This window comes from Rhinolophus sinicus, chromosome 6, assembly GCF_057876585.1.
Source record: "Rhinolophus sinicus isolate RSI-liver-muscle chromosome 6, RSI-T2T, whole genome shotgun sequence".
NCBI lineage: Eukaryota > Metazoa > Chordata > Mammalia > Chiroptera > Rhinolophidae > Rhinolophus > Rhinolophus sinicus.
In genome coordinates, this window is record NC_142506.1 from 24,646,348 (window position 1) to 24,663,299 (window position 16,952).

At 38.3% G+C, this 16,952-nt stretch overlaps 1 protein-coding gene and 1 long non-coding RNA gene across 4 annotated transcripts in view; one reads left to right on the forward strand and one right to left on the reverse strand.

Moving 5' to 3' along the window:
• Positions 1–5,388: 5,388 nt before the first annotated feature.
• On the reverse strand, positions 5,389–12,628 carry LOC109457622 (uncharacterized). Of its 2 annotated transcripts, none has more exons than XR_002139050.3 (3): positions 12,489–12,628; positions 8,393–8,546; positions 5,389–6,145 (listed from the first exon to the last, which is right to left on the reverse strand). It is a non-coding gene; the product is annotated as an uncharacterized LOC109457622 (long non-coding RNA). The 2 variants fall into 2 exon arrangements; XR_002139049.3 differs by having other exon boundaries at positions 12,360–12,499.
• Positions 11,978–16,952, forward strand: part of ANGPT1 (angiopoietin 1) — a 266,059-nt gene continuing 261,084 nt past the window's right edge. The window contains exon 1 of one of the 2 annotated variants that reach the window (XM_074316347.2): positions 11,978–12,737. In XM_074316347.2, the coding sequence (XP_074172448.1) occupies positions 12,441–12,737 (297 nt within the window). In that variant the 5' untranslated portion in view covers positions 11,978–12,440. The remainder of the gene's footprint in view (positions 12,738–16,952) is intronic. The other variant, XM_019750655.3, reaches the window with a different exon arrangement.

A 16,952-nucleotide genomic window follows, 5' to 3' on the forward strand; every position in this document is an offset into this window, starting at 1 on the left:
CCTTTATTTTAAAATTTTTTTTGGATTACACATATAAGTGAAATCATATATATATATATATATATATATATATATATATATATATATAACTTGTCATTCTCTGTATGACTTAGTTCACTTAGCATAATATCCTCTAGATCCATCCATGTTTTCACAAATGGTAAGATTTCATTCTTTTTTATGGCCAAGTAATATTCCATTGTATATATGTACCACATCTTCTTTAGCCATTCATACTTAGATTGGAGCATTTAATCCATTTTCATTGAAAGTAATTATTGATATGTTCATTGCCATTTTATTAATCGCTTTCTGATTGCCTTTGTAGTTCTTCTCTGTTCCTTTCTTAATCCTTTGTTCTCTCACATGTTGATAATTTTCATGTTATATTTGGATTTTTTTTTCCTTTTTGTTTCTTGTATATCTCTTGTAGATTTTTGGTTTGTGGTTACCATGTGCTTCATAGGTACCAAGATATGTTTATAGTAGTCTATTTTAAGTTGATAGTCACTTAAGTTCAAAGACATTCTAAAAGCGTTACCATTTTTACTCACCCCCTCCATATTTATATTTTTGTCATTAATTTTTTTACTTCTTTTGTGTGTGTGTGTGTTTGTGTTTATCCCTTAATTTACTATTGTTATTACACATGATCTTCTTACTTTTGCCTTTTATCCTTTGTACTAACTTTAGTGTTGGTTGATCCACTGCTTTTATTATGTGTTTGCCTTTGTCAGTGAGAATCTTTTCTTTGAGATGTTTTCTTATTCATATTTTTATTTTTTTTACTTTTCTTTAAAGAAGTCCCTTTAACATTTCTTGTAATACTGTTTTGATGGTGATGAACTCCAGCTTTTTCTTATATGGGAAGCTCTTTATCTGTCCTTTGATTCTAAACAGTAGCCTTGTTGCGTAGAGTAATCTTGATTGTAGGTCCTTGCATTCCATCACTTGAATATTTTGTGCTAAACTTTTCTGGAGTTTTGTTCTGTTCTTTCATTTGGAACTTTTTTTTTTTTTTTTTTTTTTCTCTCCCCATTTTGGCTGCCTCCCTATGTTTGTTTCTATGTATTAGGTAGATCTGCTACATCTCTCAGTCTTGGCAGAGTGGCCTTATGCAATAGGTGCCCTGTGGGGCCCTGTCACAGACTCTCTGTTCACCTAAGCCAGGTGCTCCAGGGGTGTCCCTTGTGTGGGTTGTGTGTACCCTCCTGTTGTAGTTGAGCTTTGATTGCTGTTGGGACATCAGTGGGTGGGATTGACCCTCAAGCTGACTGTGAGGACCAGACATAATGCCAGCGGACAAGCTGTTGTGTGGTGGCAGACCCCACAGAATGGGATTTGCTTTAGTGGGGGTCTGATGTCTGCTGAGTTCACCCTTTGTGTGTGTCATTTGTGGTGCTATTTGAGTAGTGTTCTGGTGTAGTTTGGTGAAGCCAGCCACCAGGTGTGTTGGTTCTGTGCCTTTTGGAAGAGGCTCTGGTGTAGGCCCAGGTCAACCACTGCTTGTGTCCAGCCTGGAGCCACGTTGTAGGAGCTACACAGTGATCTGTGATTGGTAGCTGCCTGTGCTAGGCTTAGAGGTACTTGTGAGTGGTTATGTTGTGAACTGAGACTAGCTACGACTAGTGCCGGACTTTGGGCTGCTTAGCAAGAGGTACAGGGAGCACTGAGGCCAGCTGCTGTTTGTTTGTAGTTTGTGGACCTTTGAGAGGTTTTAAGAAAGTCCATAGTATGGACCCAGGCCTGCCACTTTTATGGATTAGCCTCTGAAAGAGGTTCAGGCTGGGCATGTGAATTGGGTGTGGTGGGGTCTCAAAGAATCATCAAAGTGGGGTGAGAGCAGTGTTAGCCAGGTTGATGGAGACTCAGACTTGGTGCCCCCCTACATCTGGGAAGAGGGCTCAACAAGGGAATAATGGTGCCTGCCAGCCCTTTAGTTCCAGAGAGAGCTGCCCCTTTAGCCCTTGCCCTGAAGCCAGATAATTCAGTTCTTGCTCATATGTCCCTGGGGCTTTTGGAGTTTCTGCCCCTTCTCTGGACTTAGGGTGAGTGTTTGTGAGAGAGTGTGTCTGTGCTTGGGCCCTTAAAGAGGATGCCACAGTCTACAGCAGCACTCTGTCTCATCCGGACTAAGTCCCTGTTGATTTTCACAGCCAGCTATTGTGGGGACTTCTCTTCCTGTACTGGTGCTTTGAGCTGGGGATCCCAGTGTGGAACTGGGACCCCTCGCTCCTCAGTAGGGACCTCTGCAGCCAAGATATCCTTCCCATTCTTAACAGCCACATGTGGGTGTGGGACCAGCTCGTTTCACATCTCTGCCTTTCCTACTAGTCTTGACATGACTTTATGTATATATATATGTGTGTATATATATATATATATATATATATATATATATATATATATATATATCCTTAGTTATACCATGTTTCCCCAAAAATAAGACCTAGCAGGACAATCAGCTCTAATGTGTCTTTTGGAGCAAAAATTAATATAAGACCTGGTATTATATTACATTACATTATATTATATTATATTATATTATATTATATTATATTATATTATATTATATTACCTGGTCTTATATTATAATAAAATAAGACCAGGTCTTATATTAATTTTTGCTCCAAAAGACACATTAGAGCTGATTGTCTGGCTAGGTCTTATTTTTGGGGAAACACAGTAGGAGTTCTCTTCACCTAGTCTTCAGGTGGCTCTCAAGGGTAGTTGTTCTATAATTTACATGTAATTTTAACGTGGTTGTGGAAGGAGGCAAGCACAATATTTACCTACTCCACCATCGAGACTGGAAGCCCAGTCCTGATATTACCGTGTTTCCCCGAAAAATAAGACCTAACTAGAAAATAAGCCCTAGCATGATTTTTCAGGATGACATCCCCTGAACATAAGCCCCAATGAGTATTTTGGAGCAAAAATTAATATAAGACCCAATCTTATTTTCGGGGAAACACGGTACTTGATCTAAAAGCTACATTTGTCATAATTGATCACCCTTCTCCTTGAGACATATACTTCACATGTTTTCCAGGACACCTTCCTGTTTTGTTCCTTTCTTTCTAATTCTCTTCAGGTTCCTTTGCTGATTCTTTTTTCCTCTATAAAATGGTGGCAATAAAATTTCCTAGATATTGGGTTATTGTGATTGCAACAGAACAGATAATGCAGGTACAGTGAATAGCCTAGTCCTGAACGTATCATAGATACTCAATAAATGTTAATGATTATTAAACTGAGTGTAATTGATTCCTAACTTTTCCTTTAAATATTAACTCTCCTTTCCCTTTTTTGAACTGATATGTTTTTATGGTTCTTTGAGTGATGTCAGAAAGGAATGTAAATTCTCCAAGGGGAATGCAACTCTTGAGAAGACATTTGTTTACTATTTCCCTAACATTCTTCCAAATGTAAGACTGAAAAGGAGTGAAGATTTACTCTTCAGACACCAAATCACTTCACTAGCCTTTCCATTGCCAGAATCAAGAGAAGAGCTGTTGAAATTCCTGGTCAATCATTAGTTTCAATTTCAGACCTTCAGTTGGGCATTTCTGTCAGTGGACAACATTACAAATAGGGCTGGCTGCTGCCAATCCCCCACCATGACTTCCCCAGTTGGGATGTAGGGAAATCCTTCAAGTGCTCTCTGGCAGTGAAAGCCTCTGATTCAAAAGCTTTTTTTTTTTTTTTTTTTTTTTCTCTCTTTTTCTTTTGTTGTACTTCTGATTTGACTACAGAATGGAAACAATCCCCAAACACTCTGGACAAGATGCAAACTGATCTTGAGGGACTGCAGCTACAACAGTCTTTTCCACAGATATGCTGACAGGAGGTATTGTTTCATTCATTTTGTAAGATGGATGACTGTACTGTTGATAGCACCAAGTCATTTTCCCGAAGTGTGGTACACATTGCACTGGGGACATGAAATATGTGGTGGGTTCCATGTGGACAAATATTACCGTGTTTCCCCGAAAATAAGACCTAACCGGAAAATAACCCCTAGCATGATTTTTATGATGACATCCCCTGAACATAAGCCCTAATGTGTCTTTTGGAGCAAAAATTAATATAAGACCCGGTTTTATTTTCAGGGAAACACAGTATCTTGCTATTCTGTGTTTATTTTAATGTACTTCAGGAAAAAGCCCAAGTGCTTGGTTTCCCAGATGCATTGGTTTAAGGTAAATCTGAGATATGTAGAAAGTTTAAAATTTGAGTTAAGGAAACTATTGGGTATATGGTAGTACAAGAAGCATGTATATAGTTTTGGTAAATACAGTGAAGGTGAACATGACACAAATTTGGGAAACATTTGCAAAACATGTAGGTTTTTTGGTGCCTCTGGACCTAAAAATGACCCATCTGTATATATCACAAGTAAAAGGAACATTTAACTATAGAGAATGAAATGGTTATGACAATATTTTCCAATTTTTTTTAGTCATTATGGTTGCCTTCTATCCTAGCCTTTCTTTACTTATCACTATTTTCCCCTTTAAAGATTTTTACTAATTACAAGACAAAGAGGAAAGAACCAAAATACATATTCAGTGGGGGCGGGGGGAGTGTAAACTTTTCAGACTTAATTTAAGATTAAATACTTTATTTAAGATTAAAAGGACTGGTCTTTGCCTGTCAGTTTATGAACTAAAAGCCTGGTGAAAGCCATTATATTTTCACGTTTTATATACCAGTAAAATTTATTTTCTAAGTTAATTGCCAAATTCCTAATCTGATTAAAGCCTGAGGAAAAACAAAATTAATTTGGGAAAAAATTAGACAAAATAAGGTTTCCCTTGCTTATGCACAATTCATGTCAAGTTGTATATTTCTTATAAGGTTAATAGCAGATTGCTCCAATTCTTTTTTCATTTTATCAGAGGCAAACACTTGGTACTGTGTCTCCCCATCCCAGGAAACAGAAAGGGGTGATATATGCCACAAGTCTAGTCATAATAGAAGCGCTTAAAATTAGGGTCATCTACTTGAATTGGCCGGAAATGAGTCAGATAACAAGTCATGGTGACAAAACATAAATGTCTTCCATATGACTCCCATGGTTTCCAGGGAATAAAATTCTCATCACACTACCAAATGTGATTGGTTTATATGTCTGTCTGCCCTACTAAATGTCTCTGTGGAGTAGTATATTCTTACTAAATTGTTTCCTATTTGTAGCATTCATTCAGTGTATTATTTATTGAGCACCTATTATGTGTCACGCACTCACTCTTCTAGGTGCCAGGGATGCAGCAATGAGAACATGGTCACCCCTCCATATTAAAACGTGCTTCCTAAATATTATGCTTTTAAAGAAATTCAGAAGTGCTTTTGAACAATTAAGAGGAAAAATGATAAGGAATAGAGTTAAACAGTCACAAAAATTTAATTAACAACTTTAAAAGTAGAACCATTTTGAGTACAAGAAAGAGAACTCACATTTAGAACTAAGAACTGTCATTTAAAGCATTTGATATGATCTAGATGCTCTGCTCAGTACTTTACATCCATTATCTTCTTTAATCTTTACCTCCCCCTTATAAAAGTGGCACTGTATCATCATCCTTATTTTATGGATGAGGAAACTGACTTAGAATAATTAAATGTTTTGTCCAGTGTAACCTAATCTTGTTTAATAGTATAAACAAGAAATGAAAACAAAAATAAAGCAATCTCTCTCCAACCTTAACTGCTATGAAACAGTTCATCCAATCTGGCAAGGAGAGAAAGTAGTATTAGATTAACAGAGAGTATGAAAATAAGGCTAAGAAAGAAAGAATGATAGCGTTTATAAAAATTCAGGGATCTTATTTCCATATTGTCATCTAAGTTTGCACTACTTATGAGTGATCTTTTTTTTTCTCATCTCTGATGAACAGAGGTTGTCACAACTCTTTAATCACACACCCAAAATCACAGAAAGTCCTCTATCTTTGAGTCACTGCATAATCAAGGGCAGTTATCAACTTTAGCTGCAACGATTAGCCACCATCCAAGTGCCACGGGGTACTTGATTCATGAACTCGTGATTCCAGCCATTCCTTTCAAATGCGTGTTCTTCCTGAAGTAGGAAAAGTTGAGACTGAGACTTTTGCATTTTTCTCTCATCTAGGAATTAAGACTTCTGTAGGTAAAAAGAGAAGAAAGGAGGAGACAGTAAATACAAAGTGGTTTATATGCCTTTTCCCGTAATAAAATCTTGTCACTGGGCTTCCAGTGGAAACCTTTCTGCATTCTGGTATGAGGGGAATGTTGGCATCTGTATTTCTACTTGGTACAGTCTCCAGCTGTTTGTTTTCTTTTCTGACTTGGGTACTTGAAAGAAGTTATGTATGTTGTAGAATTAACAAGTAACCTCACATTGGAAGGCATTTCTGCGATGTTTCTTGAATGGTTCTTCACCATGGCAATGAACATGGGTGGCTGGGCGTGTTAGATACCATACCACTGCCACTCCTAGGATTTGCTTTGTAATCTATGAACTCTTAGTCTCTTATGCTACTCTCTAGAATGTTTGGGGGTCCAGGCAGTGTCAGCACATGAAAATCTCCCAGGGAGGGTGGTGATGTTTTGACATCTTCAGATCTCATCATCAAGAATGAAAGGGAATAAATCAGTCAGCTGGATCACAAATATTATTTCTCAGTTACTCCTTATGTACCAGGAAAAGAGATAGAGTGATCAATAAGACATACACAGTCCCAGTCCTAGAGAGGCTCTAATCTAGTATGAAAGACCAACATGAAATCAATGACTTTAATTGCAGTCATATTAGCAGTCTATGTAACCCAGATGTTAGCTGTTCCCATGTTTGGAGCAAGGACCAACAATTCTTCTCATTCACCCTAAAGAAGTCACTTGCCTCAAAGCATATATTTTATTTAAAAAAAGGGGGGGGGGATTTTATCTCACAGGAAACACCATTTCATTCCTGACCTCCATACTTGATGTATCTTCCCAAGTTTCTGATAGCCCCACAGCCACCAGTTTCCTGTCTCTTGTCTCTTCTCTAAACATCTGTAGCTCTAGCCCTCCATTTCCAGATCTTTTTTTGAGTCCCTCTGCTTCTTTCTTAGGTAGAACAAGTTAATTCTGTCTCATCTCTTTCCCATTTGCACAGCTATAATTAAAAATTGACTCAGCAAGCAAGACGCCCACCAAATTACCAGGGATTTCTCTCATCAGAAGGTGGGGAAATGTTTATATAATATTTATTTTCCTCGACTACCTAGATGTCTCCACACACTGCAATGTCTTCCTCACCCCCACTTGCTGCAGCATCTCCAGCTCTTTGAAAGTCTCCCCAATTGATTTGGGAGTTCTCGATGGATATTTCACATGTACTGATGAAATGTTGTCAGTCACCAGGTGATAGCCTCCATCTTCCCGTTTTTTTCTTTTAGCCCTCTGTGGTATTTCCATCTGTTGTGGATACCTTTGCTGCCTACATGGTTGAGTGAAGGGGTCTTGACTCTGCCTCCAGCGATCACAGCCAAGTGCCCTCCTTTTATACATAGCTGCCATGACCATAGCCCTGCTGATATGCATGACCCCTAAAAGTTCCAGAGCAGAGTCATCGAATATGGTGTCCTTAGAATATAGGACATATTCTAAGAACCTATTCATAGAATATGAATGGCATTGTGTTCAGTATTCAAGGAGGAGAATGCTTTCCTACCCCTTTTGCCAGCATAGGGTATCATACAAATACCAGGGGAGTGCCTGATGGTGTTTTTGAGAAGTAAATTCTATTTTATTTTATATTGTCTAATTTTATTTTAGATCATGTGTCATAATCAAGATATAAAACAGGTGATATGGCACAGGACTAACCATTCAGAATGGACCCAAAATATAACCAAACAATCAGATTGGATGTTGGTTAGCAGATGGGACAACCATACTGGTGCATTCTAGCTTGATATTAGCTCTGTTTTGGAAGGTCATACATGAATCCCTGAAGGCCATGGTAGGAGGAGGAGACCAATCTTATTCATGTCATGTTGTGCCTGTCCTCTAAGTTTAAGAAATGTTTTCTTTCTGTTTCCTAATACTGAGATATTGTTGGAGGCATTATAGCTCAGTGGGGTATGAATATGTGACCCAGAATTAAATGGATTGAGGGTCAAATTCTTGCTGTGCCACATAAGAGATCATAGATACTGGGCAATTAACTTCTATGTGCATTTAATTTTCTTGTCTGCAAAATGGAATTAATAATGCATAATTATGGGGGTGCTATAAATATTAAATGAGGAAATTAATTTGTTAACTGTTTTAAAATGTTTTGCATTATTACGGTACCATGTTCTTGTGTCTGACTCATTCTTCAGAATAAGTTTGGCTTCATCCCAATTCTAGGCAAACTCACCCCAATATTGCAGCAGATGTGGTCAGTCATGTCGTAGTCAGATAGCACAGCAAGAAGCTCATTCACTCATTCATTCTTTCATTCCTTCAACCAAAGTGCATAGTGAGTGCTGGGGAACTGATGATTAAAGAGAGATCACTTGATGAACTCACAGCTAAACGGGGAGACCAAAAAATAATTAGAAAGCAGTGTGAGAAATGCCACTATGGAGATATGGAGGGAAGGTTATTGAAATGCACCAGAGAGAGCCACTTATTGGGCCTGGATAAAGCTTCATAAAAGTACAGCATAGGTAATATAGTCAATGGTATTGTAATAGCTATGTACGGTGTCAGCTGGGTAGTAGACTTGGGGGTTATCACTTTGTAAGGGGTGTAAATGTCTAGTCATTATGTTGTTTTATACATCTGAATCTAAAGAAGAAGAGGAGGAAAGAGGAGGAGGAGGAGGAGGAGGAGGAAGAGGAGGAGGAGGAGGAGGAGGAGGAGGAGGAGGAGGAAGAGGAGGAGGAGGAGGAGGAGGAAGAGGAGGAGGAGGAGGAGGAGGAGGAGGAGGAGGAGGAGGAGGAGGAGAGGAAGAAATGAAAAAGAACTAACAAAGACTGGGTCTTAGGAACATTTAGAGCCATTAAGTTCCCATAGAAATGCTGTTCCCTGTCCTACTGTGAATTTCTGGACAAACTTAATGTTTATAGGGCTATTGTAAATGTGAGATGAGAATCTTAAAGTATATACCTCCTTATTCCAGAGCTCTGATAATGCAGGCAAAATGCGAAGATACAAAGCTTTCAAGATCAAGCTCCCTCAGTATACAATTAATACAATTCTCTTTAGAACATTGTTTTTTGGAAGTGTAGTAGAAGATTTTTTTTATTTTAAATATGGCCTCTACTTCATCCCACTTCCTAAATTTTAAAGTCTCCTAAAACAGCACCATTTCTGAATACTCCCCACCACCAACAACAGCATTGCTAGTGGTCAGGTTCAGGTCCCTGAAAGCATATGGTCTTGAGCACGTCGTTAGGATCCTCAAACGTACCCAGTGTCTCTTCAGCTGGAGTCCCAAAACACATGAGTTGTAGGGACAGAGTCCCAGAGAGGAGTTTCCAGGCTCTTGGCCTCACGTGGAAAGGTGCTGGCTCAGTTATTAGATGGCCATCAGCTGTGATCAGATGGCCATCCGCTGTTACTGGTTAGCCATTAGCCACTAACATAACTGCCGTGGCTACATTAGGGGATTGGTTGGTTGGTTGGCAGAGAAGCAGACGCCGGATTGCGGATCATGTGGCTCCTGCTTCCTGTGTCTCCAACCCAGCCGCCAGCGAGACTATAGTGGTAAGAACCCCCAGTCCATGGCTCCATTGGTGTTCCTTTTTGGCCTCACCATGTCCTGCGTTCTTGTGCCAACAGCAGGACTAGAGTCCCTGCATGACAAAACGTATACATGAAAAAGCACACACACACACACACACACACACACACACACACACGGACAGATTTTTAACAATGTTGGCTTTTAAAAATCATAGGAGCATTTTAATAGAGCCATCCCTCACTACTCATCCTTGTCTTCTGTTGATTTTCGGCTCTATTTAGTGTTTAATGAAGCACTCACAGGTGTTGGGTTTGGAATTTCTTCTTTCCAGGAATAATTTTCAAAGCAAGCAATATTGGAAAGTGTTCTTAGACAACTTGTGCTATGCCAGTCCACTTCATCCTGGTGGGCCCTTAAAAACTGGATTGTGTGGGTTACCTGTCATTTCTTTTGTTTGGCTTTTGGGTACAGAGAAAGGATGAAATCACTTTGGCAGCTTAAACAGGCTTTTAATCAGTTCTATTTCTTCTAAGTACCATCAGTTAACCTGTGTTAGGACTGTGAATCAGTACAGCTGGAGCCCTTTTGGAAGTCTTGGCTGGCTTGGCAGTTGGAAGCTTAGACTAGCAATCAGTTGGCCAGTGTTTACATACTGGCACCATCACTCACCAGCTATGTGAGTTGTGACCAGTTAGCCCTTCTGTGACTCAGTTTTCCCAACGATAAAATGGGATTAAACATAATATCCATGTGTTAGGTTTGTTGGGATAATTAAAAGAGACTGTGTGTAAGGAGTACTTGGCACAGGCCTAGACAATAGTAAGATCTTAATAAATGTCATTATTATTACACACGAGTGACCTAGCCAACAGGGAGACATGCAATGTCAGGAGGAGACTGCAAATGTGGGTCAAAAAGTTTATTGCTATGTTTGATATTACTTGTTTCCATATATGTCAGATCAGGAATTTGTTTTGGGGTGTGGAAAGGACTCATAAATCTCAGCACAATTTATTTTCCCCAAGTATATCATATTCGTTCAGGAATTTGTTTTGCCCTCTCCTCTAACTTCTCCCTACATGTCAGTTTCTAACCTCTATTGCCTTTCACCCACTGCCCTGCACCTCCCACCCCCCCATTCCTGGACATGAGAGTCAACATCTGTGGCTTCTGTTTTCACACTCTGACTGCAGTTGAGAAGCTACATTCCCTAAAATCCCTCCCAGTTCTTGATGAAAGCCCCTGCTCATAATTCATGTTTTCTGCACACACTTAGTAAAGATCTCAGTGCTGTAAACTTAATTCTCTAATTATCACCTGTTTTTTTTTTAAAAAAACAAACGTTTTACAGATCCCTTTGTGCAAATGTTTACACCCCAGATTTGGAAAATCACCTTCTGATAATTTTTGTTTCTTACTTATTAGAAATCAGAGATTTCTTCCATATAGCCCTTTCTGTGCCACTGGCACACCTGACACATGTTTTTTTTTCTCAGATAGTTTTTCTATGCAGCCACAGGAGAATTTATGTGGAAGTTCCATACCAGTAAAGATAGTCATAGCAACACCAAAGAGGTCCTTGTGAAATATATGATTAGGATATACCACAGGAATTAATAATTCTCAGGCCACTGTCTTAAATTGTAACCACACTGTTTTTGTAAGGAAGTTGCTCAATTTATATACACAGAATACACAGGGCTGCATTCTAATCAGGGACTGGTTCCATTTAAATTCCATATTTCAGAAAGTACTCAGATTATTCTACTTAATTATGCACATGCTATAGTCCTTTAAGTGACAAGTTATGAAATATTTTTGCTAATTTGACACACTCTGACAATTTTCTCCACCTCCTAAACATCTAAGGGAGCACAATGAAAGAATACCATCTCTAAAAATGCTTTTTAGTATCTTTTCCCCCAGAGTCAAAAGTAAATTGTTTTTAAATTAATAATTATATAGATTTGTCATTCACTCTTAAAAACAATTTCACTGGACGCTATGCCAGTTTTCTTCTTAGGGTTCCCCAATTAAATAGTAACTTTCAAAACGTACTGCTACTTTGCTAGGTTTTAGTAGGTCAGCATGCACACTAAGAGTGTATTAAGGTGGACTGCTCTATTTATTGATTGGCCGTGAATCTGCTAAAGGCTCCAGACAATTGTCTGCGGAAGGGTCGGGAGGGCCATACATGATCCAGGTCATGCGCATCTAGCCAATTTGTAAGACGATCCCGCTGCTCCAAGCCATCAGCAATCCTTAGCATAGGGGCACCCTCATGCATTCCTGTCAAGTCATCTTGTGAAAGGCTGCCTGCTTCCAGCTTGGCTTGGATGTGCAACCTTAATAAAACTCACTGAGGTCTGGGAGAAAATAGCAGATCTGCAGCAGATAGGGTAGAGGAAAGGGTCTAGAATATGTACACGCAGCTGACTCAGGCAGGCTCCACGCTGAACAGTTACACAGAGAGGAAACAATAAATCTCAGCTACTATGCAATAAATATCTCAAGTTTTAACTAAGGAAGCTATCATTACAGTGAAATAAAAAAATACATTTTAGAACAAAGCTAACAAATGGCTAGTTTTCTGTGATTCTTCTTCAAAAGCTTTCTTTGAACGAGAAAAAGTCAAAGAAACAAGCAGTTTTACCTGAAATAAAGAACTAGTTTAAAGGTCAGAAGAAAGGAGCAAGTTTTGCGAGAGGCACGGAGAGAAAGTGCTGGCAGTACAATGACAGTTTTCCTTTCCTTAGCTTTCCTCGCTGCCATTCTGACTCACGTAGGGTGCAGCAACCAGCGCCGAAGTCCAGAAAACAGTGGGAGAAGATATAACCGGATTCAGTACGGGCAGTGTGCCTACACTTTCATTCTTCCAGAACACGACGGGAACTGTCGTGAGAGTACGACAGACCAGTACAACACAAACGCTCTGCAGAGAGATGCTCCGCACGTGGAACCGGATTTCTCTTCCCAGAAACTTCAACATCTGGAGCATGTGCTGGAAAATTATACTCAGTGGCTGCAAAAAGTAAGTGATTGCTTTCGGTTTCTAATTGCACGGAGCTTTTTGTTCTTGCACTGTAGCTGGAGATCCTTAGGGGAGCTTTTGTGTGTTTACCTTTTGCTCCAGGGGGTCAGTGTTTGCAAATGCGAGAGGGCTCTCTCCCCCTGAGTTCACCAGTGAGGCGAGGTTTTTAGGTTTGTGCTAGCTTACACGAAAGTATGGTGGCACCCTATTTGTGTGCCGAGCAATGGCACATTTTATGACATTTCTGGTTTCCCCTTATGTACATTTTTGCTTGAGCCTTCTGACTGTCAAAACCCAACTTAAAAAAAAAAAAGCAAGTACATCTTGAGCAAGTAGGAAAAAAAAAGAAAAGAAAGAAAATAATGACAATACTAATTTAGGATCAAATAGATTCTACACCAGGAAATTTTGTGCAGCCAGGATGGGGAATCATCACCAAATACTTATTTTTCAACCTCTAGTAAAGTTAGCACAAAATAAGAGTAAATGTAAAGTGTGGTATTTGGTAGGAGAATCTGTATAAGTTTGTAAAGGAAACTAAATTTTAGCAAGTAGCAGACTAGTACAGAATTAATTTCTGCCACATTTCATCTGTCCTTGAGAAAAAAAAAATCAGGAAGATAAATTTGAATGTGAACTCATCAGGAAGAGGTGGATTGCCCACTATGGAAAGGAGAAATCAAGCTGGCGGTGGCCATTCCCAAAGATGTGCACCTGCAGATTGGGGCAGAGCACGGCGGGTATGCTTCCTCCATTTCTCCTGTGCTCTCTTCTCAGGGCACTGCAGGTACAGTCAGTGCCATGTGGGCGTCTAGGTATCCAGGTGAATGTTAATGTTGAGTATGCATTTAATCCCACTTTCTAGAAACCAAATTGAACATTTCATTCAGTTATTTCCCTATAAACCATTTAAGTTTTTGTTGAAAATATGAATATAAAAATATGAAACGTTTCCGCAGTTCATTTTTTCTTTGCTCTCTGTATAACTGGCTAACAGGTAAGCAACAGATAACAAGTGTATTCAACTATGTCACCAGAGGTGGGGCAAATGTCCCAATTTGTGAAAAGCCTGTCCCTTCACTCCCATCAACCCTGGGGGTCTTTGCTGAAAAATCCACTTGGTGCATACAGGTAGGAATGCAACCAGTCCGGTCTCCCTTAAGTTAGGCAGTTAACAGAACAAACCTTTTAAGAAGATAAAAGATAGATAGGGAAAGGACAGACTCTTTTTTTGTTCCTGTGTGGTCATGCTATCTTAAGATCACTCACTGCCTGCTGAATCATGCCGAGTAGTAGTTATTCTACTCTTGTCCACTAGGGACTGAACTAAGATCACTGTTATTTTATTGGACAAGTTAACTGAAACTCAGTAGTTTCAGAGTTTCCAAATCTGGAATTGTAGTTAATCTTTCTGTTGTGGACTACAGGTGAAAAAAAGCGATAGATCGGCACAAAAATAGAAAGCAAATGGAATTCTGCAGTCTTTTGGTAACTGTAACTTAAATTTCAGACACAAATTTCAGCAGCCATTTATAATAAATAGTATATCTGTTTTTTGTTTTTTTTTGGCAAAACTTATTTCCATAGTAAACAAATGAATTTGGTTGATTTGCTTATTACTGTTCTCAATATACTGTCAGTATAGTTTTTAATGAGACTTCAGTCATTTTAAATTAGTCTGGATTCTTTGAGGAGGATGGGGAGGGAAATTTTGTCCCAAATTGTCTTGAATGAGCTATTCTACCAAAGGATGTAATATTTTGTTTGCTTAAAATATATAGTTAAAATGGTAATTAAAACACGTTAATACATATATTTTTTTACGCATTTATTCATCAGTGACAGGGTAAATACATGATTCTACTGGGCTTAAATCATTCACATGTTTCATATATATTAGTTTATTGTGGAAATAAATTTGATTTTTGTTTACATTGTTCTTGGTCAGTGATTATGGTATAGTCTTCAGATTATAGCCAAACATAACTGTTACATTGACCCTTGCTAGCATGAATCAAGCTGAATATATGCTGAAAATGTCCCTGTTGGTATGAGTCAGAGCAATTTGGCTTGACTATTGTCTATTTAAATTTGCATATCTTTTGTCACTGTTAATGCAGTTGGTCTGGGGATCCAGACACCAAATAATTGCACTCAGCAAAGAACTTGCTAAAGGCTCTCCTAAGTTTCCCTTAATTAGAGGCTTTCTTCACTTCAGGTTCTAAATTTCATGTATTTATTTTGATAATTGAAATGGAAATCTTTTTACTGTAACCATTTGGTATGTTTAATACTGGAATTTGTACTCCTATTTTGAGTCCAAGTAGTTGTGTTAGCATAAGAAGCAATGCACTGCAGAAACTGAGGCTATCAGTGTAAGTGCAATTAACTCAACCTTTTATTCAACAAAATAATTAATCAAAGCACAGTGATTATTATGCAGCTCATGGAATCACTATCAGGAAAGTTTTGGCAGAATGTGTTATCAGTGCTAGAGGCAGCCAGATGATAATGTATGTTAATCTACTACCTTCCTTGAAGTTTGATAGACTGGGTTCTTTTAAATATTCTTCACAAGACACTGGCTGTCACAAAGTCACCTTACAATACACTCTCAAATCTCATCCCTCAACTTTTGTGGTCTTGTAATTGAACAAGATGAGATGCAAGGTATGCAAGGGGGCAAAAGATGTTTTGGTCACCATAAGTGCTGGAACTGTCATGGCACTGGTCTCTTGGTGTCATGGATTTAATTCGAGGAAATCAATTCTCCATGATAACTTGTTGATTATAGGTTGATAGTATTATCCTCACTTGTCAGACGAGGAAGAACAATAAAAATAATACGCTCAAAAATCACAGTTTTATTGGATGAAACACCTGGGCTGTATGTACGTCTAGGTTTGACTCTCTTCTATTATATAGCTCTTTTCAGAATTATTAGAAATCATATCCAATACCTTAGAGTGACCAGATTTCAATAAGTATAAATGGCCTTTGTGTTTTTGCCACTTTCTTCTGATTCCTTTCAACCTTTCTATGACAGAGAAATGTCTAATGTTTAATATCTATTCCACATTTTGTACTTTTTGAACTATTATTTTCTCCCTCCCATATCTCAAAAGTTCACAAATATGTATATTTAAAATATTCAGATTTAAAATGACATGTTCTAGAATTTGGGGGAATGCTTAGAAAGTCTGTTTTGCCTTTTCCAAAGGATATCTTTTTTTTTTTTTTTTTTTTTTGGTTGAAAGTATAAATAAATTGACTCAAAAAATGACTTGTAACAGAACAAGGGTCTATTTACTATAAATATTTCATACTCACTAAAATTGATGAATTGAGATTATTTGTAGAAAATGTAGTTATGAATTGCTATCCAGAAAATTTTAATAAATAAAAAGCTTTCACTGCAATGTTTGATTGAATTTTTCTATTTGACAGCATTTTTTTGACTTGACATCCTATACCTATATCTTTTGCTTCAGAGAATTAGGATTTAGCATGCTATTGCTTGAAATATATTAATGATCGTGATGATCCTTTTAAAACCATATACAAGGTCTGACAATTAAGTTAACAAATTCATCCTAGAAAAAGTACTACATACCTCATTGCTGAATATAACTATGGTCACCTTCGAAGTACTCCCCTTGGGAAGCTATGCACCGATGCCAGCACCTAGTCCACCTTTCAAAGCAATTTTCAAACTCTTTTTCTGGAATGGCCATCAGAGCTGTCGTCGTATTACCCTTCATGTCCTGAATGTCATCAAAATGTCTTCCTTTCAATATTTCCTTTATCTTCAGATAAAGAAAGAAGTCATTGGGGGCCAGATCAGGTGAGTAGGGAGGATGTTCCAATACAGTTATTTGTTTACTGGCTAAAAACTCCCTGACAGACAGTGCTGAGTGATCTGGTGCATTATCGTAATGCAAGAGCCATGAGTTGTTGGCAAAAAATTCAGGTTGTTTTGGTCTAACTTTTTCATGCAGCCTTTTCAGCACTTTCAAATAGGAAACTTGGTTAACTGTTTGTGCAATTGGTACAAATTCATAATGAATATCCAATGATATTCTCTGATATCAAAAAAGTTTAATAATATCATTTCAACTCTTGATTTGGACTGACGGAATGTTTTTGGTTGTGGAAAATTGGCTGACTTTCATTGTACACTTTGACATTTTATTTCAGGGTCGTATTGGTGCACCC